This window comes from Mya arenaria, chromosome 10, assembly GCF_026914265.1.
Source record: "Mya arenaria isolate MELC-2E11 chromosome 10, ASM2691426v1".
Classification (NCBI taxonomy): domain Eukaryota; kingdom Metazoa; phylum Mollusca; class Bivalvia; order Myida; family Myidae; genus Mya; species Mya arenaria.
Window position 1 is genome coordinate 497,948 of NC_069131.1, and position 26,329 is coordinate 524,276.

General features: G+C 35.8%; 1 protein-coding gene across 3 annotated transcripts in view; it reads right to left on the bottom strand.

Moving 5' to 3' along the window:
• Nucleotides 1–814: 814 nt before the first annotated feature.
• LOC128205635 (phosphatidylserine synthase 1-like) overlaps nucleotides 815–26,329 on the bottom strand; it is a 48,888-nt gene continuing 23,373 nt past the window's right edge. For 2 of the 3 annotated variants that reach the window (XM_052907439.1, XM_052907440.1), the window contains 11 exons: nucleotides 20,103–20,147; nucleotides 19,577–19,695; nucleotides 18,034–18,192; nucleotides 17,556–17,707; nucleotides 14,529–14,670; nucleotides 13,577–13,689; nucleotides 12,665–12,730; nucleotides 11,036–11,135; nucleotides 10,787–10,846; nucleotides 7,825–7,890; nucleotides 815–7,198 (listed from right to left, as the gene is read on the bottom strand). In XM_052907439.1, coding sequence (XP_052763399.1) covers nucleotides 7,094–7,198; nucleotides 7,825–7,890; nucleotides 10,787–10,846; nucleotides 11,036–11,135; nucleotides 12,665–12,730; nucleotides 13,577–13,689; nucleotides 14,529–14,670; nucleotides 17,556–17,707; nucleotides 18,034–18,192; nucleotides 19,577–19,695; nucleotides 20,103–20,147 — 1,127 coding nt within the window. In that variant the 3' untranslated portion in view covers nucleotides 815–7,093. Of the gene's footprint in view, nucleotides 7,199–7,824; nucleotides 7,891–8,295; nucleotides 8,321–10,786; nucleotides 10,847–11,035; nucleotides 11,136–12,664; nucleotides 12,731–13,576; nucleotides 13,690–14,528; nucleotides 14,671–17,555; nucleotides 17,708–18,033; nucleotides 18,193–19,576; nucleotides 19,696–20,102; nucleotides 20,148–26,329 lie in introns of all 3 variants that reach the window. The other variant, XR_008256298.1, reaches the window with a different exon arrangement.

Below are 26,329 nucleotides of genomic sequence, written 5' to 3' on the forward strand. Positions count from 1 at the left end.
ATCTTGACAGGCAGTAATGGGCTACATCTTGACAGGCAGTAATGGGCTACATCTTGACAGGCAGTAATGGGCTATATCTTGACAGGCAGTAATGGGCTACATCTTGACAGGCAGTAATGGGCTACATCTTGACAGGCAGTAATGGGCTACATCTTGACAGGCAGAAATGGGCTATATCGTTTTTAAGATAGAAGTATTAACATTCAATATTTGGGCAGCAGTAGGCTATATTTTGGCAGCAACTACCAATATCTTAGCAGGTATGGGCTATATCTTTTTGGTAGAAGTAGTAAAATTCTGAATATTTTGGCAGCAACTACCAATATCTTGGCTGTTATGGGCTATATAATGAGATATTTTTTATGTATTTCAATTTAGCAGTTATTGGATATATCTTGGAAGTAATAGATTATATCTTGGGAACAATGGGATATGTTTAGGCAGTTAAGGGCTTTATACATTTTGGTAGCAATGGGATACATCCTGGAAGCAGCAGACTATCTTGGCAGTAATGGGCTATATTTTGGATGTATAGTGAGATCAATCTTGGCAGTAATGGGATATATAAAAGCATATGACTGTAACTCGGCATTGATAGTAAATATATTGGCAGTAATATACTAGGTCATTGCAGCAATTGGGAAGATCTTTGCAAAGTAGAATAGCCAGCTAGGATTACATCCAAAGGATTGGGTTATTGACAGTTATGTGAAACTGTGACTGGCTGCCTTGAACTATATAATACATCACCCACAATTTGGGATTTAACCCACACACACCCATCTAATAACTACAGTAGGGGCAACAGCCCATCAATTGTTTTACATTTATTAAAACAGGAATAAAATGTCATATTAAAATCATTGACTAACAAGTTTACAGTACAAGAACGTTGGTCACAAAATGCAGAACTATTTCAAACATCGTTTATTTCAGCCCTTATCTGGAAGTACAGTGTATTAGATCATCGATAATCATCCCATTATTTAAACATTAACAATAAGATCCATTTTTGCAGTTGTAGTTCATACATACAGAGTCAAATGTTACATTCCCAAGAACATGTAATCTTCTCATAACGTCAAAGTGTAAATAAGATTTTAAAAATATGGTAAAACAACACAATATATCATGTCCGTCGGGGAGGACTACGGTCCGCATGTTATCATTGAAGGAATAATTATCTTACATTGCAATGCAGTATTCAGTGAATATCAACATGCTATAGCAAAAGTGGAAGTGATCTCTCATGTAATTATGCCCATACATAAACAAGTATAATAAATAATCTAATCTACATTATAATATAAAAATGGACTTCAAAGTTTCTTTGTACCCAACAGTTTTTCAAAAATTGCCAAATAAAATGTGAAACAATAAAGACGCTCATCAATCAATCAAGATTTATATTTTTCTAAGAGTGTTTGTATTCATGGCCACGTTCTATAATGTCACAATTACAATAATTAGAAGATTACATGGAGCTGTGTAGGAGCTAAATAGAAAATAACTGTAAAAGCAGATCTGTCCACTATAACGTGGACTTCATACGGATGTCTTGATTATACATGATGATGTTTGGATGAAATGTAATCGCAAGTCAGGGATATCCATAATGATAAATGTGATTGTAAAGAAATAGTTTCCTCCAAAAAGATTATTGGCAAAATAAGCTTATGCTCACCACAAATTAAAATGATTGCTTGGAATTATTGATGATTTTCTAAAAGCATTCATTGTAACACACTGAAATTTGTAAAAAATAAGTTCTTAAACTAAACTAAAAAAAATATCATAATTTGACAAAGATTAATGAAGTAAAAAAAGAACACTTCAAGACCCAATTTTTATTTAATTTATCGATGGCCAGATTGTTCAGAACAACGTTATCAACAAGTACTGGTAGAACAGTTGTCTCAAATCTTGCTAGATTGGACTGCATGAGGTGTTTTTTTGTGGATCATAAGTGTATCGTAAAACTTCCAAAGTTTCAAACATGAAATTAAACAACAATGGTGTTTAAACAACGTTATTTATTTTAACGAGGCTCTGAACAATCAGCCCATTATGTCTGTCAAAGTTGATAAGATGCTACTAATATTGTGTACTCAGTTAATTACCAAAATAAGAAGTAAGTCAAAATTGGCACCAAATAAACATGAAATAACTTTGTTAAAATGGCAAGTTGGACTACCTAATGTTTACTAACACTGAACACATTAAACATACAATCACTCTTACCTGCTACGGAAGGCTATAACTACCTTTGATGTGTAAATTAAAGGTGTTTAATTGAAATATCCTAGTTATTTGAATGTGTATTTGTGGTCAAATCTGAGCTCAATCTAGTACTAAAGTAAAAAAAAACACACATAACAACAACAACAACTCTTGTCGCTGCTTAATGATTTTTCTTCAGATTTTTAAGTTTCCACTTACAACCAAACATGTCCCGGAGTTCCGGTACAACCTTGAAAATGAATAGATAAATTAAATTCATACAGCTTAGAATCTAAACCCTAAAAATTCACATTCCTGAGCAGGAGCCTCAAACTAAGACTCAAGACATCAGTGAATATGGACTTGGTTTACTGGTAACCCTCTCTAAGCTTCGTCGATAACTAGAAGTCTGACAATAACCAAGAATGGAAATTGGTTATTAAATCACCAGTGAGGCCGTATTCATAAAACAACTTCATGAATATATTCAAGTTAGTAGTTTTTTTTCTAATTATCGTAGTTGAAAGCAGACAAACACATTTCTGCATCCCAAGAATATGAAAACAAGTAAGAAAATTGTCCAATGAACATATGCATATGAATAACTTTGATGAAAAGTACAGTGTTTTGAAATAAGCATTGTCAAATGTTAGATTTTCATGAAGTTAAACAGTCTCACTCAGATGATTTATGAATACGGGGTCTCTGACATACCGGGGATGAAGTAATTTTGAAAGCTGTATCTAATGAATCATGTTTGTTGCTGTAAAAATTGATCACTAGTATGACAAAAACCTTTACCTAACACGCTAGACACGCTAGAGTGATTGTTACAACAATGGAAGATCATGCTTTAGAAGATCACAATAACATAATACTGGCTTTATATACATGTACAATCATGAAACTATAATAATAAATATTTATTTCTGTATATTTTAAACCAATTCTTAATAATTATCACACGCTGATGAGTTACAGTATCTTTTCCACTGAAATTAATTCTAAATTTTCGGAAAAACATTTTTTTTTGAAACTAGTTAATTGTTGGTCAACTATTTTGGCAAATAATTTAGCAGTACATTGCCCAAGTGATTACCATAAGTAAATTACATCTATACTGAATAACCCCTAATTTGACGTGTGAAATCCGTAAATTATATTAAAAATACTTAATTGATATCCATTCAATTAAGATGCAATTATTATTAAAGCAACAATCATGTCAAAAACACAGACTGTTGTATGAACACCAACATGTACATTGTATGAATATTGCCTGTATCTAAGACTCTATATATGGACATCAGATCAGATCTGCACTGTACATGAAATCTCCGACATGAAGTGAACACTTTCATACTACACACACACAATGTTGCCTTAAAAATGGTGAAGGGTACAAATCCTGCACACCTTATTACTAATCCTAAAATAGCAAAGTTAAGATAAGATATACAATATATCTCTTAAAAAAAGTGCAAACTAACTAATAGATATTCTGTGGATAACTTCTCCAGTTTTATACACTTGACCCCCACTCAACAAATCAGCAAGTTAGCTTCTCTAAGAGCTCCATAAACCGTAAAGTTGAATGTTGATGCCTTGAGACCCCATACAATGTCAGTACCATTTGAAAGAATCATTTGCTTGCTCCATCAGTTACTTGTTTAGGGTCTCTCACATATACACAATCACCAGGGAAGTGATTTATGCAAGTTTAAGGAGCCAACAAGTACAAAATAAATTAAAAATTTCGAATAAAAACTGAATTTAACTGGAACATTTACATCCATGAGTAGGAACACATACAAGTATACATAAAAAATACACATACAAATAAAGAATAAGTAAACATACAAGTAGAAATATGCATACAAGTACACATACAATTTCACAAACAAGTACAAGCGATGTTGCGCAAACTCTCTAAAATCATCCTCAAAATCATGTACAATAAATACATACAAGCATTTGGCAAAACTGTTTAATCACATAATATCTTACAAGAATAACAAAAGCTTGATCCATTCAAAAGAGTAAAAATGTGACCACAAACACTTAGTCTAGAAAGTTCGCTTTTAAAATTAGAAATGCCTACACTGATCAAAACTATACAGTTGTCAATCCTAAAGCAACACATGAATTCTGGCTCCATGTTATCCATCACAGGCTCAGAAAAGTAAGTGACCTGTCCCTGAATCAAACTTATGACCCCAGCTTGCAAGTCTGACACCCTGGGCTAACCAACCCAGATAGCTCACATATCCTCTGACCTGTATGAGACAGTGAGTCACCAAGACATTAATGTAAGAATTCATCATTATGTCTAAAATATAGATACTTGTAAACAATAATTGTGCAATAATTCATTATTATTTGTAAAGAAAAAGGACTCAATAATTAATTTTGATTCTCCATGATTCTATATGTAATTCTAAAAATGCAGATGTTTCTTCAGTGAAATGAGTTGCTTAATTATTGAGCATTTAATCCTTCTTTTGTGAACACGGAACAATATCTAAATGAACTAAATAAAGTTATTATGACTTACAAATTGTATCACACAACACATAACATGCAATAAAACATCAAAGCTATGCAGACAACGTGAACACTTTTAACAGAGAGAAGTCTTGAAATGTCCTAATCCTGTCACTATTTAGTTTATTCTTATTCCTTTTAGCTCAATAGAGATGATATCTTATAGAATTACGCTTGAGTCTGTTTCCTGGTTAGAAACCGGTACTTGTGGACATTTTGAGTGGCTTAGATAAAAGTACGCTTTATGGTGATAGAACCCACAAGCTCTTGGGTGAGAAGCAAGCACATATACCACTAGACCACTCTCAACCTGGTGGGCATCAAACGCACAAGCTCGTGGGTGTAAGGCGGACACCTATACCACTCTCACCCTAGTAGGGATCGAACCTACAAGCTCTTGGGTAGGAGGCGGATACCTATACTACAAGACCACTCTTACCCTGGTGAGGATCAAATGCCGAGCTTTTGGGTGTGAGACGGGCACCTATACCACTCTCACCCTAGTGGGGATCAAACCTACAAGCTCTTGGGTAGGAGGCGGATACCTATCATACAAGACCACTCTAACCCTGGTGAGGATCAAATGCCGAGCTTTTGGGTGTGAGGCGGGCACCTATACCACTCTCACCCTAGTGGGGATCAAACCTACAAGCTGTTGGGTAGGAAGCGGATACCTATCATACAAGACCACTCTAACCCTGGTGAGGATCAAATGCCGAGCTTTTGGGTGTGAGGCGGGCACCTATACCACTAGACCACTCTTACCCTAGTGGGTATAAAACCCACAAGCTGTTGGGTGTTAGGCGGGCACCTACACCACTAGCCCACTCTCACCCTAGTGGCAATGGAACCCACAAGTTCCAGGGTGACAGGCGAACACCTATACCACTCTCACCCAGGCTGACACCAATACCACTAGCCCACTCTCACCCTGGTGGGGAATATAATTCAAACACTAAGGAACAAGAATCAGCAATATGTCTGACATGTACATAATGATTATGTAAGTGAAGTATAAGAAAACATTTAATTATAAATTATAAAAAAAAAACTAAATGAAAAAAATCACACTACACAGATAATGAGATTATATTCAAACAAATTCAGACAAATCTTATACATAGAAACTCCATCTTTGTAGGCCATAAAAAGTGTCCCAATGATTTATAACGCCGGTATATTTTCATGATGATTTGTTCATTATTTACCACAACCAAATGGACCATTTTATTAAAAAAGACAAATAATGTTGTAAACCCTGTGATTGAGACAATTGACAAGAACAGGTACATGCATGTAATCCCGTGGTCAAGGTCAGCTTACCGACTCAACAAACAAGAGCGCCACGGAGCCAACATCCACGCTCATCTAGTGGGGTTATTCCGCTGGACAAGTGGACAAACGTCACAATTAGCATGATGTGAATGGGAGCCCGGTCACTTGTCTGAGGGCGTGGTGACAGAGGGGGTCAATATTATCCATTGGATTATGCAAACAAGTGCTGTTATTCATTGACTGAATATAATGCCCTTATTGTTCATTTGAATATTTGAATGACAACCAGCGACGTGCTAATTATGAGACAGGGTTACGGCAAAGGTTAGATGTTTTTGCGAGACAACTGTGGCAACAACACCAATGGTCAAAAGACCTTGACTTTTTTCTTGAAATAAGCTAAAAAGAATGTAAGTGGAAAGTAAGTAACGTTACAAGTAACTACAAACCTACCCTGACCTTTGACTAGACCAGTATCTTGAGTAAAACTCCTCCCTTTGATTATATTTACCAATTACACCTCAACATTTTTAATAGCACTATCAATTCAAATTGTATTACCTGATAGGTATTAACCTAACCTTTCTAGCACTGAAGATGTGAAGCAACATGTGTGCATTATGTAAAATGTACCAGTATGTTTAACATCGTATTTCCCACATTCTAATTTCATATGGGAAGAACTGACAGCTAGGCTTTATTGGTAATAAAATCATACTATTAAAATCTCTCTCACACATTTAAAAAAAAACAAACAACCATGACAGTTTCAGCACGATATTACACTCCTTAAACCACACTATAGAGCAGATGTCTTCAACTATATACCAAGCAAAACCTTCAAACTTTGTAAAGTGCTATATTTTTTACATTTTTCGATTTCCTGGCTCGCTTATAATTGCAAAACTTTGCACACAAAATAATGACCATTGCCCATGTCAGCCGATGAGCTGGATGAAAGCTGATATTTTCTCACAGTTTATCGACATTGAGTTCAGGGTAATGACTATGTTCAAATGTGTGTTTAACAATCGGCAGTGTTTGAACACACTGCTCAGAGATGTCCGTTGGTTGCAACCTTCTGGCGATTGCGGAGTTTATACGACTTAGGTGACCCTGCTGCTGTCTGTCTGGCGGCCTTCTGTACTCCGTTTCTCACCTACAAGTATAATGAAAATTGTATTATAAATAGGCCATACATGTATCTGTTCTGTTCTATTAATAGTCCACATATGTAGCTGTTCTGTTCTATAAATAGTCCATACATGTATCTTCTGTTTTATAAATAGTCCATACATGTATCTATTTTGTTCTGTGCTGTATCATTAAATCTAGTTTATATAGTGGGAAAGTAGTGTCTGCATTTGGAGTGAGCAGTTGTGGGTTCAATCCTCACCAGAGGCACATGGCAATATCCGTAATCGATTATGATTGTGTCAAACTATACAATGGAAGACATGAAGGGTCAGTGTTTTCTCTCTTCCTAAAATGGGGCTTAAATCGGGATTCTATTCACAATTTTGAATACATTTTTTCACAAAAAGTAGTAGCAGAATTCTCATCATTTTGTCAATGGAGTTTGTAAAATTCTTTTCTATAGATGTATTTTAGCATAGAAGTTATAAATTAATTCTACATTTTATTTCATTTTAAATGATATTCAATAATTGTTGGATAAAAGGTCTCGTTTTTTTCACAACTTAGTGTTGCTTTATTCACAATTCCAAAGACCATGGCCCCATTCAAAAACTGGTGTGAAAAATAACAAAATGCACAAGACAATACCTGGTGCACAGGGGTTGAAGGTTCCGAGGACTCGTACTCACACTTCTCAGCTGTATCCTCAAATATCTGAAATACAGGACAGGGTTATGATAGACTGGCAGTGAGGGTTGAGGTTATTTAGTGATTGGTGTGATAAAATGTGAGCCTTAAAGTTAAAATGAAGGCTTCAAAATTAAAATTGGTCCTCAAAATCAGAACCAGTACTCTACTATTTGGCCATGAAAGTTGTCAGAAGTACAAATATATACAAAACAAGCCCAGCTACCATATTCTGAGTATAAGAGATTTGAGCCTAGATTATCAGTTGAAAGAGTAAGTACACAGTGAGAAAGGAAAGAATTATACTTCTATAAGCGCTATCTACATCACTACACACAAACAACAGTATACATTGTGTACATAATTGTGCTTGAGGTGCAGTAGTTGCCTGCCAGAACATTGAAGCCACAAAGCCATATGTATTTTGATTACCTTTCTTACTTAGTTGTAACAAACTCTGAATAAAAATAAAAACTTTGTTGACCAAAGTTGAACACAAACCTATGTCAACAAACAAGTCTATGTCATCATACAGGCCTGTGTCATCATACAAGCCTATGTCATCATACAAGCCTGTGTCATCATACAAGCCTGTGTCATCATACAAGCCTATGTCATCATACAGGCCTGTGTCATCATACAAGCCTGTGTCATCATACAAGCCTGTGTCAACATACAAGCCTATGTCATCATACAAGCCTATGTCATCATACAAGCCTATGTCATCATACAAGCCTGTGTCATCATACAAGCCTATGTCATCATACAAGCCTGTGTCATCATACAAGCCTGTGTCATCATACAAGCCTATGTCATCATACAAGCCTGTGTCAACATACAAGCCTGTGTCATCATACAAGCCTATGTCATCATACAAGCCTATGTCATCATACAAGCCTATGTCATCATACAAACCTATGTCATCATACAAGCCTGTGTCAACATACAAGCCTATGTCATCATACAAGCCTATGTCATCATACAAGCCTATGTCATCATACAAGTCTGTGTCATCATACAAGCCTATGTCATCATACAAGCCTGTGTCATCATACAAGCCTATGTCATACAAGCCTATGTCATCATACAAGCCTATGTCATACAAGCCTATGTCATCATACAAGCCTATGTCATCATACAAGCCTATGTCATCATACAAGCCTATGTCATCATACAAGCCTGTGTCATCATACAAGCCTATGTCATCATACAAGCCTATGTCATCATACAAGCCTGTGTCATCATACAGGCCTGTGTCATCATACAAGCCTGTGTCATACAAGCCTGTGTCAACATACAAGCCTGTGTCATCATACAAGCCTATGTCAACATACAAGCCTATGTCAACATACAAGCCTATGTCAACATACAAGCCTGTGTCAACATACAAGCCTATGTCAACATACAAGCCTATGTCAACATACAAGCCTATGTCATCATACACGCCTATGTCAACATACACGCCTATGTCAACATACAAGCCTATGTCATCATACAAGCCTATGTCAACATACAAGCCTATGTCAACATACAAGCCTATGTCATCATACACGCCTATGTCAACATACAAGCCTATGTCAACATACAAGGCTATGTCAACATACAAGCCTATGTCAACATACAAGCCTATGTCAACATACAAGCCTGTGTCAACATACAAGGCTATGTCAACATACAAGCCTATGTCAACATACAAGCCTGTGTCAACATACAAGCCTATGTCAACATACAAGCCTGTGTCAACATACAAGCCTGTGTCAACATACAAGCCTATGTCATCATACAAGCCTATGTCATCATACAAGCCTATGTCAACATACAAGTCTATGTCAACAAACAAGCCTATGTCATCATACAAGCCTATGTCATCATACAAGCCTATGTCAACATACAAGTCTATGTCAACATACAAGCCTATGTCAACATACAAGCCTATGTCATCATACAAGCCCGTGTCAACATACAAGCCTATGTCATCATCCAAGCCTATGTCAACATACAAGCCTATGTCATCATACAAGCCCGTGTCAACATACAAGCCTATGTCATCATACAAGCCTATGTCATCATACAAGCCTATGTCATCATACAAGCCTATGTCAACATACAAGCCTATGTCAACATACAAGCCTATGTTATCATACACGCCTATGTCAACATACAAGCCTGTGTCATCATACAAGCCTGTGTCAACATACAAGCCTATGTCAACATACAAGCCTATGTCAACATACAAGCCTATGTAATCATACAAGCCTGTGTCATCATACAAGCCTTTGTCCACAAAGCCTATGTCAACATACAAGCCTATGTCATCATACAAGCCTGTGTCATCATACAAGCCTTTGTCCACAAAGCCTATGTCAACATACAAGCCTGTGTCATCATACAAGCCTTTGTCCACAAAGCCTATGTCAACATACAAGCCTATGTCACCATACAAGCCTGTGTCATCATACAAGCCTTTGTCCACAAAGCCTATGTCAACATACAAGCCTATGTCATCATACAAGCCTGTGTCATCATACAAGCCTATGTCAACATACAAGCCTGTGTCATCATACAAGCCTATGTCATCATACAAGCCTGTGTCATCATACAAGCCTGTGTCATCATACAAGCCTTTGTACACAAAGCCTATACATCAACTCTTATATATCTCTTCTTAGTCAATCATGCTCCATAAATATCCAATATCAGTGAAGAAAATGCTTCCATCAATGTCACCAATGGTATGACAATACCTCACAATTATTGCCTTGAAAAACACTCGAGTCTAAATTGAAACCGTAAGTCACAGGTAAAATAAAGTGTGCAGTCATTTAAAGCCATTATTGTTGAGTAAACTTAAAAGTTCATAAAAGTTTAAGCTATGCTAGATGAAGAGACAGTGAACTACACATGCACATATTACCCTACCCACCTTCCAGCACTTCCTGGCGTAGACAACACACAGATACACACACAGGCAGCTGCTGAACATCTGAAACACGATATAAACATGTAGAAGCTGACAACAAAGGTGTTTAGATCACCAATGCGATCTGCATCAACTGCAGTGCCATAACAGGACATCTCAATTCATTTAATTGAACATTTATAGCACACCTTCAAGACTTTTGAGTCAGATCTAGTATGCCTTGGCATTTCACCTATAAGAAAGTAATCTCACCTGAATAATAAGCCAGGAGAGCACGTACATCATCTCTGTCTGTTGAAACAACTCACGACCAAACTTCACACAGATTATAGCCTCAGTCAATGTTATTGCACTGAAAAATGTACATACTCTATAACTAATCTAATACTTATTACAGTAGCATTTAAGTCTAACTGTACCGTAAATTCATCAATTTTCATTACTGTTTTAATTCTTAGCTGGAGAAAATGTCTTCTCCCATCCCAGTTATGTCTGGTACATCCAAATATTTGGCCATGCTGGAAATCCTTGCCCGCAGGCAAAGATAAAATAGAAACTGTATGGAACTACTTCTTTTTAGTCATCTTGCAGTTAATTACCTTGGATATCACGTTAAACGGTAATGGCTGCCATAACTTTTTGCAATTAAATTGTGTTTACATTAATGTCAATGAAAACAATATAATGATGGACATACATCGTCTTGTGGCAATTATTAAAATCAAAATAAAACATTTCTCGCTTTAAACGCACCAAAAATTGTTTTTCATGCTGCATTCAAGAAATAATGCTGTACTTTCCTCATAACTATTTAAAGAATGATTTGACTATTTACATATTTTAAATCACTACGTGGATCTATGACAACCACCAATTATCTCATATCTATACATGAATTATTTTCACTTTTCACTAAGAGTTCCAGCAAAAAGATACATCTTTTATTATTATATTTTGTTTAACTGAGGCCTAAGAAAAGCATCTACCATGGCCGCTTGTGTAAGATAGGTACATCCCACGAGGTTTACAGAGTTTCCATAGCACCCTATGCGAGGGTTTTAATGAACCTATTATGGAAAATACTGTTAATGCTAAATGTATATTCTACAATTGAATTATGGATACTTTTTTATCATGAAAACTCCATTTTTTAATCATTATTTTTTTTCCAAAAAGTAAAGCAGTTCAAAATTTTACACTTAAATCAATACATACAAATGTATAACAAAGATCATTTTTTACTGATAAACCTTTAACTACGTACTAAATAATGCATTTATGGAAAATATTTAATACCGATAACAAGATTGTAACCGTGTATTTAAAAACAGAAAACGCAAAAATATTAAATGATTGGTGAATGCTGAAAGATTTACTGTGATCTACTATAGTTCTATAAGGTAGAAATACCGTGTTTTATGCACATTTCTTTCAATTAAACTCGGCATCCTTCATAAGAATATTTTTTTCTACATTCATTTATCTATTTGGAATATAAAACAAAGTATTAATTGTGGTAAATCTTATTTGGGAGTTAGACTGCATCTTTAAAATATTTTGAAAGTTTGTTAAGTTACCTCCGTTATACCACCTGCGGTATTTAAAAATTTAGGACTTCAAGAAATATACCGGTAAGTGACACTGCCTTTTAAAAAAAAAAAGTAATCCCATGTTCAATTCAGTAATCTCTAGCAACTGGGTAAGTATTGACCCTTACAAGGTGACTGAAAGGGTATCAAACATCATCAAACACTGATACCAGTTCAGTACCTGACCTGGGAATACTGCTGCAATAATCATACGGATAATTTTGATATTCAAAAGCCAGTACTTAGGTACATGTATATTGATTAAGATGATCAACCATGACTGTGCACTTACCAGAATACCCAGCATTGAGTCCCGACCCGCTTACACCTCGTGTCTGTCACATACACGTAAAACTGCCTGAAAATATTTTATAATAACAGTTTTAGTTCCCAAATTGATTAGTTCCCAAGTGATGGTAGGTGTAAGATATGGTTCATATTGGAATATTCATTCATCCCCCTGTCACTGCCTGGCAGGTGGAGAAGCACGCATGACATATTTCTGGAGATCTCCACTGTTTTTTTTTGTAAAGAAACCTCGAAGATTTTGACAATAGCCCAGTGAACTTTTACATGTCTAAAAATATGTGTCAATATCTCATATATGCCATTTTTCTGTTAAGCTTCCCAAGGATTCTGATAAGCAATTGTTCTAGTAATGTTCTACTTCTGAAAGCAATATATTTTGAACTTTGCATTTCTTTTTAATAACTGAATAGCACTATACTGAGTATAATTATAAAATGTAAAAAAGAGTACTGAACAGAGAGATCTAGACTACAATTTTCCCCAATCACACACAAAAAATATAAAAGTAAAAATAAATTCAGGGGGATCCTCAATTGAGAAACAAGGGGATATATCTAAATTCCCGGGTACCCCCCCCCCAACCAGGGGGATATGGCATGATTGGAGTAGGTATACCTTTGTTTTATTTACTGCATGTAGACATTGGTAACTATGGTAACAAAACAATGGCACACAACAAGGCTGTGACAATACCGGCGTGTCCATTTTATTTTTATGAGGCATATACTATAATCATAAAAGCCAGATATTTAATGTCCATGGTAACATCTATAATACATTCCATATAGATGTTTCAACTGGACAAAGTTAAAAAATGTTCAGACTTTCTCATTTGGGATACAAAGGCTGAAACAATTTTTTCTTTCTTCAAAAACAGTCAAGCTTAAATGAATACCTGATGGTGGGGGCGGACACAGAACATATTAGTCCAAGCCGGAGCCAGTTGAGTGGGTGATGGGCATTGATCTCCAAGATGTGCTTCAGGAAAAACGTGTTCAACTCCGCAAGCTTAAATGCATAGAAGTCATCAATGACAGAAATGTTAGGAGTTGTTTTTAGGTTTCAACAGACAAATATTTCAAGTTTGTATGAATTCATAGTCATATATAAGTTTTAATCAAAACAAAAGAAATATTTGACTCTCTTAAGCATAAAATTCTATACAGGTTGAACATGCTGGTCTAAACGAGGGCAGAAAGGTGCTACTAAAAATAGATGGGGTGCAGCACCGCCCATAACTCTGATGCATAAATCCTCGAACCAAACCAAGGGCATTGGCTGTATTCAATAACCTCCAGAGTCTGAGTTCTGAGATTCGGACAAAGATAAGCAAAATTTTAATTCTGTTGTATAAATGCTATCACAGAAGCGAATATGGTCAAAATTGCTGTGTCTGTTACAAATATTCTGTTCTACAATCAGGCACTCATTTTTTGTCAAAATGTTTTATATTATGGATATTTTGAACCATTAAATTGAAAAGATTTAGTTTTCTTGGTCAGAGTCTAAAGTTCTCAGACGCAAGATGATAATGAATATAAGCCTGGACCAGACAACTGTCTCACCTGCCATATAACAATAAGCATGGTCATGGAGCAGACAACTGTCTCACCTGCCATATAAAAATAAGCATGGTCATGGAGCGGACAACTGTCTCACCTGCCATATAACAATAAGCATGGTCATGGAGCGGACAACTGTCTCACCTGCCATATAACAATAAGCATGGTCATGGAGCGGACAACTGTCTCACCTGCCATATAACAATAAGCATGGTCATGGAGCGGACAACTGTCTCACCTGCCATATAACAATAAGCATGGTCATGGAGCGGACAACTGTCTCACCTGCCATATAACAATAAGCATGGTCACAGCCACGAATCTCATGTATCCAGAGTTTGGGTCGAGCCAGCGTACGTGGGTCCAGGTTGCCGGAGTAAACTGGAGAACCGCACGCCGGATCTTACCCGTCGTTGTGTGGATGTCCCTGAACACAATATATACATGTTATATTTTACATCTGTTCCCAACTTAAACTTTGCTGCTCACGCAAAATACAGCTAGGACATATGACATTTCAAGATTTGTCTTAAATATACATGTTATAAATGCTTAAATACAATTTGGGAACATAAACACAATTGAACAACAGTTGAAATTTGAGGATATATAATGATTGATATTTACTAGGGATGCAAACGAATATTCGAATATTCGATCGAACGTTTGGTATTCAAATGTCAAAATAGGTATTCGAATATTCGATGTTTTTGTTGAATTAAATTAATAAACATTTTGCCTACAACTGTCATCTTCGTCTGTCTTGTTTTTACAACGATGGACCCGTTATGCCAGAGGTGTGAACTTATGACACTATACATGCGCCATATCGGATATATCGCCGGGAACTATAAACAGTTCCCGTAATTTTGTATTTACTGACTGTTAGACAAGTGAAATCAGACACATTCCAATTATTTTTCGAACATTTAAGATCGGCCTTTATACCAATGTGTTGTCTTCACTGCTAATCAAGCTTGGCGATATTGCGCAAATCGCCTTGATGATTCGAAGGACATGTGCTAGTTATGTGCTTTAAACTGTTTTCCATGTTTCGTTACAACGCTCTTGCGTTGAAAAGTAATTGTATGGTTTAACGTTTAAGTATATTTGTCCTGTATTTATATAAAATACATCAGTCAAAATCGACGTTTGGGCATGGTTGGTGTCGTTTTCTATAAATATATTTCGTAAACATCAATCCCGAGGCTGCAAGTACCACGTTGGCGCATATTGTCATTTAACCGGGAAAAAACGAAATTCCCCGATCTTATTTTGCATTGTTTACAAAAGTAAACGGAGAGGAATTGATATAGTTCGGTTTTTTTGTTTAAAATATATCGCTTTTTCTTGGGATATATTCTGAAAAGGGAGAAATTCAGAGGCTAATTTGTGGAATAATAGGTGTCCGTCGCCTGTACCGAATACGACAAAGAAGGGTACCAGGGCCCTGGCTATTACGTTAGTGAATATTAGTTTACTAAAATTCTCAAAGGATCATTTTGGTATTCGAATATTCGATCGAAAGAATTACCGAATATTCGAATATCAATTTTGTCATTCGTTTGCATCCCTAATATTTACACACCTAATGCTTCCTTAGATTAGCACCTATTCTTTCAATTGCATTCTGATGAACATAACATCTTCACACTACTTCTGACACTACAAGACCAACACGTGATTTGTTCGAATGACATTTTATCGCCATAATATTGTTTTTCCAGGCCGTCAACCAAGTTTTGGTGAAAATATAGGAAAAAATATAGGAAATTTTGTCCAAAAATATAGGAGGTTTTGGCATTTTCTGGGCAAAATATAGGAATTTTAAGGTTGAAAATCGACATTAAGAGGTATGTAAGTGAACATTTACTTACTTATTTATTGGCTATAATCATAAAATTTGTGTTTCACTTAACCCACATTCCTTAAACCTCTCTATCAAGGTAGAATATGCTGCAGCAACACAACTGTGGTCATCAAAGTGGACACCTTTAAGACTTGGTGTTTGGCATACTCTTCATCAAAGGTGTTCAAATAGATAACCATGTGTGTACAACAGCAATTCTGGATGATGGTGATGGTTTGGAGGACAATGACAGTTTTAAAGGGACTGTACACAAGATTGGCACCAATAAAAGTTTTTTCTGTAACAAATCTCATGACAATCATTTAATAAAATGTTTTTCTCTTTGACATTGTAATTGTAAAAATAAAATAATGTAAAAATGAAATCTGGTCAGAGGCCGGGTTCGAACCAGTGTTGCCAAAATTGCAGTCCAGTGTTGTATCCACTGTGCTACAAAGCTTAACCTAAACGTTTAGAATATTTAAGCTATATACCTAAATTGGTAATATCACGTGATAACATCAACTAGGGGCTAGTCACTGGCCAATCAAGCATAAGGAATGAATTCTACTAGGTAGACATACCTAGTAATCTTTTTTAATGGAAAAATATGAAAAAAACTGCGAAAAATAAAATAATTATAAACTATTTGGTACTTCAGTTAGTAAGTTTCAATGCATTGTACACATCAATACAATGTTCATATCAGTTTTCGACAATTTTCTTTTTTTTGCTATTTCATCATACGGAGAACAGCCCCTTTAAACTGAATGATTTCAAACACAACAGCACCACTTTTTAAGAAAAATATAGGAAAAAAATCCAAAATAATATAGGAAATATAGGAGGTTATGAAAAATATAGGAAATTTCTCAAAAATATAGGAAAATATAGGAATTGGTTGACGGCCTGTATTTCTGTCAAAGAAACAAGTGAAGTCATTGATGTAGAAAAAAATGCCTGCATCCTATCTATGGTATTCTGACAATTTTTCGAAGTCAATTTCAAGCCAAATTTAGCTCTTCAGATAAATCAATAGGGAGAAATGAGTGTTTTATTAATTTCAGGGGGACATAACTCACATCGCCTCTTTTTAGTAATCTTGTCAGTGGAAACTCGGGATATGGTAAGTTAAAAAAAGTTAGTTATATTACATAATTTTGTCGTATTCTACAATTAGAATTTATATGTAATCATTCTGTATTGTAATAATAAATATTGTTAGGTATGGTAGCATCATTATACACTGTCAATGTTGTGGATTTCTGATTTGAAATTTTTTCATCCCTTCGTATCTATGTTATTTAAGGTTTTAAGTTTTTGTCTTGATATGAAACAGACATTTACGTTTACTCCATCCACCGTCTCCTAGCCCCAAACCCCAATCCTTACTTAACCCCAGCCACCCCTTCTTTACAAGCCCTCTCATACCCCAAACACAATCCCAACCCCTGGGTCCCTACTTGATGCTTTCCCAGTGGTAATTTCTCATCTCCAGGGAGCGACACAGCGCCATGCCAATCCAGATACCGAGCCCATTACAGACGACCACATCCAGCAGCAACGAGTCCCACCAACACTCCTTGAAGTTGGGCAGCAGGTGGGAAAACACGATCTGGTACAAACAAAACAAACAATTTACTTTGATCTGATACATATGACCCCCATATTTATTCACTAAATACGTTACCTTATTGTTTCAATTTATTTTCTGCATTATGTAAACTGTGATTAACATGTCATATAACATGACCCATGATTGGAAATAAAATTTCTCTTATCTTATGACCCCAAGTATATTGCAATCAAACCAGATCTGGAAAAAACTTTAAAGCTTTTTGCAAAATTCGTCTTTCTGTTGAAAATGATGCGAACAACGTAGTTTTCCCTTCTTGTAGACCTGGTTAACCGGTGACATAAAAATATGTATGTATACCCCACCTCTGTGATTTCCCACATGATGCTGATGGTCCAGAGGATGCCGTAGTGTCGTATGAGCAGGGCCTTCATTGCCCAGCCAAAGAAGTGGGCGAAGGCGAACACATCCATGTGGATCCAGATACGGCTCAATGTGATATCTGAACAGTTCACCGCATACTCCTGGAAACAAGAACAAATCTTCAGCTATAAAGTCACATGGAAAATGTTTGTTTGTTTGTATATGGTTATTAACATGAATAATATACGAGAGCAGTCACTGTAAGTGAATGCCCCCGATGTGGTATTCAAGTGTGATTAAAAGGTCATTTAGAAAGGGAAAAAATAGCAGTGAAATGTGTTGATAAAGAACAGGAATTGAGCCTGACATTCGGAAAGAAGGACCTTAAAGGTAGGAACATGGGTCGTGTACTCTGCACTTCGTCTTGTGGCAATTATTCTAAAATCTGTCCATACAAAAAAGTTAGAGCCCAGACACGACCACCTATACCCTATGTCTTTATAAGCAGCATTCCAAAGGAAACAAAAACTACATGGGTACATGGGTAGGTACATGGGTCTTGCACACAACTAGTTATGTGGCAAATTATTTTAAAATCTGACCATACAAGGGACAGTAACAGTTCAGACACGAGAAGTTGAGCCACTCTTTTTTATGTGTTTTTTCTTTCTTTGAAAATAGCCCCTGAATCATGTATTTTTTTTCAATAGAAAAGCATAACCAAATAAACTCCTAACCCCAAAAGAAAGATCCCCTAATCACCCCTAGCCCCGACGGACAGACTGTACCATTTTAGTATGCTCTTTCAAAGCAATATTGTGTTTGACTGTCATAAGACTGTTGATAAAACTGATTCCATTCTGTTAAAAACACATGTCACAATTGGTGGTAAAGAGTTGCACATTTCATAGAGTATGCAAGTTATCCCAGCCTTGAACCAAATTATATGACACTGAATTGGATTACAACCGCCCTTGATAATGAAAGTGACTTGGAAATATGTTATCATCAGTAAACTCCATGTGTCAGATATTTCAAAATGTTCTGGAATTTTTTAAATCAATATGGGATATTCCAAAATGTTATGGGTTATTACAAAATCTATAAGATGTTTCAATGTTCTGTTTACAATGTTTGAAATCAATCTGTATGCAGACTGTGAAAAACAATTGTTATTCTTATCCATACATTCCCTTTTAAAGCTGTGCTCTCAACGAATCCCTTTTTCGCTTGAAGATAAAATTCAGTGTTAGTATACACAACTCTTGAACATTTGTGTATGACTCAGGAATGCTTGTGTTATGGCATTAGTACACATCATGGTGATCAGGTGTACCAAGTTTCAAACAATCCTTCCTAAATTGTTAAGCTTTACAACTTCACAAACATTTTGCAATAGACCAAACATGCGTCCTCCTGCATTTCATTTGAAAGAATGTAATACAATAGTTACTGCAAGAGAATGGTCAGATCATAATGCAGAAAATAGTGAATGCAAACCTATATAAACTCTGAAACTTTTATAGTTTGAATGATTTAAATCACCTTTTCAGTGAGTGTATTATTGACCAAGTCCGGGTAGATCCACTCCAGCATGGTGCGCACGTCACGGCGGTTTTGGAACAGCACAAACAGCAGAACCATGAAGTATAACACACTCAGACCTGTACAACAGGGAGCCCAATGACAGGCCAGAAGTTTAAATACTTTGTTTAATACAGAGAAACTGTACACTATATGTTATTTACCTTCATGTGTTATATCATATTTGATACCTTTTGATTGTTATAGAATAATCCCTATAATGTACACAACATATTTCCAGAAAGTATTGTTTCATGCCAGCTTCGATGAGACCAAAAAAGGACTTTTCTTTGTCTATAATAAACTATTTTATGTTTTGTTTTTTTTAACAGATGAATCATACTTTAGACTTGAAATGGATCAGACAAGTTTGCAGACTTTGCAGTCAAGTGTTGAGGACTTAAAATGCTTGACCGACAGCATTCAGAAACAATTGCAAAGAAGTATGGATAGATGACAATATAATAGGGTAAATGGGAAAGCTTACCAAACACCATCCTCCATATCGCTGGATGGGGTCGGGTGAATGGGCCTGAAATTAAACACAATTGGGTATATGCACTCTTGAATTCAAATTTTGAATGTAAAAGTAGAACAGTTGCAACTATGTGCATGAAGAATCTTGAATGCAGCTGGCTACATTAGTGAAATGTATGTATTGAACTTTATTTAAAATTCACTCAATTAAGACATTCAATTTACACCTGATAGAATGGAAGCATGCGTAAATTGCTGCTTATTCTTATTCTCTTAGTAAATGCCAGAACAACGGTGGAATTCATTATTGGTTTTAATTTGATTTAAGAAGATTTCGGATTGGGTGAGTGTATTGTAACCGGTTATTTGATATTGTATTAAGCAGCACTTGTTCATGAATGAAGCCATTATCATAGGACCATAATATTGACTTTCGCTGCATCTTGAATACCATCCCTGATGTCCATCCTCCATAAAACACATGAAAAGCAAAAACCAAGGAGAGGAAAGCTGTAAACACTTGTGCTAGGCCATCGCATCTAATGTCCTTTCTATTATCTACCTGACCATTGCACTAATATTCATTCTATTATCAACTACCTGACCATTGCACCTATTATTCATTCTATTATCAACTACCTGACCATTGCACTATTATTCATTCTATTATCAACTACCTGACCATTGCACTATTATTCATTCTATTATCAACTACCTGACCATTGCACCTATTATTCATTCTATTATCAACTACCTGACCATTGCACTATTATTCATTCTATTATCAACTACCTGACCATTGCACTATTATTCATTCATTATCAACTACCTGACCATTGCACAAATATTCATTCTATTATCAACTACCTGACCATTGCACTATTATTCATTCTATTATCAACTACCTGACCATTGCACTAATATTCATCCTATTATCAACTACCTGACCATTGCACTAATATTCATCCTATTATCAACTACCTGACCATTGCACCTATTATTCATTCTATTATCAACTACCTGACCATTGCACCTATTATTCATTCTATTATCAACTACCTGACCATTGCACCTATTATTCATTCTATTATCAACTACCTGACCATTGCACCTATTATTCATTCTATTATCAACTACCTGACCATTGCACCTATTATTCATTCTATTATCAACTACCTGACCATTGCACCTATTATTCATTCTATTATCAACTACCTGACCATTGCACCTATTATTCATTCTATTATCAACTACCTGACCATTGCACCTATTATTCATTCTATTATCAACTACCTGACCATTGCACCTATTATTCATTCTATTATCAACTACCTGACCATTGCACCTATTATTCATTCTATTATCAACTACCTGACCATTGCACCTATTATTCATTCTATTATCAACTACCTGACCATTGCACCTATTATTCATTCTATTATCAACTACCTGACCATTGCACCTATTATTCATTCTATTATCAACTACCTGACCATTGCACCTATTATTCATTCTATTATCAACTACCTGACCATTGCACTATTATTCATTCTATTCTCAACTACCTGACCAGTGCACCTATTAATGTCATAGGTTCAATTATCAACTACCTGACCATTGCACCTATTAATGTTATAGGTTCTATTATCAACTACCTGACCATTGCACCTATTAATGTTATAGGTTCTATTATCAACTACCTGACCATTGCACCTATTAATGTTATAGGTTCTATTATCAACTACCTGACCATTGCACCTATTAATGTTATAGGTTCTATTATCAACTACCTGACCATTGCACCTATTAATGTTATAGGTTCAATTATCAACTCCCTGACCATTGCACCTATTAATGTTATAGGTTCTATTATCAACTACCTGACCATTGCACCTATTAATGTTATAGGTTCTACATGTATTATCAACTACCTGACCATTGCACTATTATTCATTCTATTATCAACTACCTGACCATTGCACTATTATTCATTCATTATCAACTACCTGACCATTGCACAAATATTCATTCTATTATCAACTACCTGACCATTGCACTATTATTCATTCTATTATCAACTACCTGACCATTGCACTAATATTTATTCTATTATCAACTACCTGACCATTGCACTAATATTCATTCTATTATCAACTACCTGACCATTGTACTAATATTCATTCAATCATCAACTACCTGACCATTGCACTAATATTCATTCTATTATCAACTACCTGACCATTGCACCTATTATTCATTCTATTAACAACTACCTGACCATTACACTAATATTTATTCTATTATCAACTACCTGACCATTGCACTAATATTCATTCTATTATCAACTACCTGACCATTGCACTAATATTCATTCTATTATCAACTACCTGACCATTGCACTAATATTCATTCTATTATCAACTACCTGACCATTGCACCTAATATTCATTCTATTATCAACTACCTGACCATTGCACTAATATTCATTCTATTATCAACTTCCTGACCATTGCACCTAATATTTATTCTATTATCAACTACATGACCATTGCACCTATTATTCATTCTATTATCAACTACCTGACCATTGCACTATTATTCATTCTATAATCAACTATCTGACCATTGCACCTATTATTCATTCTATTATCAACTACCTGACCATTGCACCTTTTATTCATTCTATTATCAACTACCTGACCATTGCACCTATTATTCATTCTATTATCAACTACCTGACCATTGCACCTATTATTCATTCTATTATCAACTCCCTGACCATTGCACCTATTAATGTTATAGGTTCTATTATCAACTACCTGACCATTGCACCTATTAATGTTATAGGTTCTACATGTATTATCAACTACCTGACCATTGCACTATTATTCATTCTATTATCAACTACCTGACCATTGCACTATTATTCATTCATTATCAACTACCTGACCATTGCACAAATATTCATTCTATTATCAACTACCTGACCATTGCACTATTATTCATTCTATTATCAACTACCTGACCATTGCACTAATATTTATTCTATTATCAACTACCTGACCATTGCACTAATATTCATTCTATTATCAACTACCTGACCATTGTACTAATATTCATTCAATCATCAACTACCTGACCATTGCACTAATATTCATTCTATTATCAACTACCTGACCATTGCACCTATTATTCATTCTATTAACAACTACCTGACCATTACACTAATATTTATTCTATTATCAACTACCTGACCATTGCACTAATATTCATTCTATTATCAACTACCTGACCATTGCACTAATATTCATTCTATTATCAACTACCTGACCATTGCACTAATATTCATTCTATTATCAACTACCTGACCATTGCACCTAATATTCATTCTATTATCAACTACCTGACCATTGCACTAATATTCATTCTATTATCAACTTCCTGACCATTGCACCTAATATTTATTCTATTATCAACTACATGACCATTGCACCTATTATTCATTCTATTATCAACTACCTGACCATTGCACTATTATTCATTCTATAATCAACTATCTGACCATTGCACCTATTATTCATTCTATTATCAACTACCTGACCATTGCACCTTTTATTCATTCTATTATCAACTACCTGACCATTGCACCTATTATTCATTCTATTATCAACTACCTGACCATTGCACCTATTATTCATTCTATTATCAACTACCTGACCATTGCACCTATTATCAGGGATGATAACAGAGCCAAGTTGCCAATCCTGAAAATGTCTGCGTGGGGTTCAGGGGGCCGCTAAAGGCCCCCGATGGGTCCAGGGCAAAGCCCTGGTGGGGGGACAAGGGGGGCAAAGCCCCCCGAAGCTTTCAGTATTTCAGGGTTTCTCATACCCTTTTTTGCCTTAGAATAGTGTTCAAGGAGTACACCTTTCAGTTTGGTAGATATAATTATGTTCAACAGGAGACATCCGCAATCAGAACAATTATCAGGAATCTTAGCAGTGAAGTTAAACACCTTTGTCTTCAAACAAAGTTAAATTTACTTTTTTACCTGAAGTCACAGGCATAAGACATGTACCTGACATTTTGGTTCAGTTGTCCACTTCCCATAAAACTCAACTGGCTATGATCAAATGCCTGTGTATGAACAGTCTACACTGTGGGATGTTTGAATTATAATAATGAACAACATATCAATTATCAAGCTTGCAAATGTTTATTGTAAAAGTGTTATTTATTCAATTTTTGTATATCATAAAGAGTATTTATTCCATTATCTGCACATTTGATGAGAATATAATATTATTAATTATTATTCCAAATAATATCCAAACGGGACGGTAAATGCTTTGGCAGTGAGCCGTTGTGGTCATTGTCGCCATCAATGTCTATGAGGTGAGGGACAAGTTGACGTATTCTGGTCTCAAAGCCAAAAAAATTCCCCCTCATGGTGTTACATGAGTCCAGTAGCACACAAATTAGATTGTCCAGATTGTCCCACGTCAGTTCAAGTCTCTCAAACAGGCTTTCAAATTCCTTAAAAAATGATTCAGAATCAACCCTTGTGATTTTTAAGGAGGCCAAATGTCTCAACACTATTTCTTTCTCTATAGCAGAAAAATAGCTGCAACAGTTTTCTCATTGTTTGTGTTTGTTGACCCGTCTAAGTTCAAACAAAACCGAGTTTCACTTAACTCCTCCACAAGTTCATCATTGAAATGGCTTGCCTCTCCCTAAGTCATCTTATATGATGCTGTACACCTTTGAAGTTTTAATTCGCTGAGAGCTTTTGTATCTTTGGCAAGTGTCTTAAGTAAGACTCACTACATGTGGTGCCAGGGAGTATGGAAGGTCATGTTCAGCCATAAATCCAAGTATCATGGCCTCTGCATTGAATTGTCAGTCATTGACAGGAACAACTGGATGCACTGGCGAGGTGTCTGTTCATCATCCCTGACTTTTGGAACCATCAACATACCTGGAAATTCAAATTACAACTATAGAAATTAAATCTCACTCAAACTGGGTCCTCAAGAAGTTTTGTTGAACTGTCTCAAATAGAAAATAAACTGACTGCTCCTACTTAATATATATTACTACTACAAAATATGTATTCATTTTTTTTTTAAATTTTCATTTGAACCTTCCATTATAGTCAACAGCCACTTCTTATTGAGAACAATGCTTCAAACATTATGGGAACAATAAAGAAATGGTTTAACAGCGTAAACTTCAATCGGCCAAATAAAATTTGTAAAATAAAAATCGATTATGACACAATCCGAATCGCGATGTCCGAAATATTGCTACATGCGCAAAAGCCATTCTCAGTTTGATCACATTCTATTAACTTAAAAAGAAACGTTTCGGGAATTTCTCTTAAAAATAAAAAGCAAATATACCTTTAAATCGACGAATCGATGTTTTTAGAAGTTGGTGGTGGTCGTTTTTTTCCAATACTCGTTTATTCGTCTTCGTCGTCTGTCATATCCGGATACTGCAGTGCGTTCAGTCAGCAGTGCGTTCAGTCAGGCGAGCGTTTACAAAACGCTCGCAAACGTTTTGTTTTGTATCCCTGTTGCAACGCAGCGCATACACGTTAAGCGGGAAACCAAATAGCGAACGTTCGCCGCAAACATCTTTACTGAACGCGCTGCAGGCGAGCGTTTACAAAACGCTCGCAAACGTTTTGTTTTGTATCCCTGTTGCAACGCAGCGCATACACGTTAAGCTGGAAACCAAATAGCGAACGTTCGCCGCAAACATCTTTACTGAACGCGCTGCTGTCTTCTAGTCCCATCGGTAATTTCCGTAATCACTCGATGCTAGCTTAACCAATCATATAGCTCGACTGCCAAGACGTAAATAGGTTCGATAATTTCCGGCTTTACACTTCCGGAAAACTCACCTTTCGTACCCATATTGTTCGATCTGAGCTAGAATCGCTCCCTGTACCCCTCCCCCCCCAGAAAAAACTCAACGGATTTACATTAATCTCAAAATCGATCCGTGAGGCCTTAAATCCGGAATTCCGGATTAATCCGGAATTTTACCATCCCTGTATTATTCATTCTATTATCAACTACCTGACCATTGCACCTATTATTCATTCTATTATCAACTACCTGACCATTGCACCTATTATTCATTCTATTATCAACAACCTGACCATTGCACCTATTATTCATTCTATTATCAACTACCTGACCATTGCACCTATTATTCATTCTATTATCA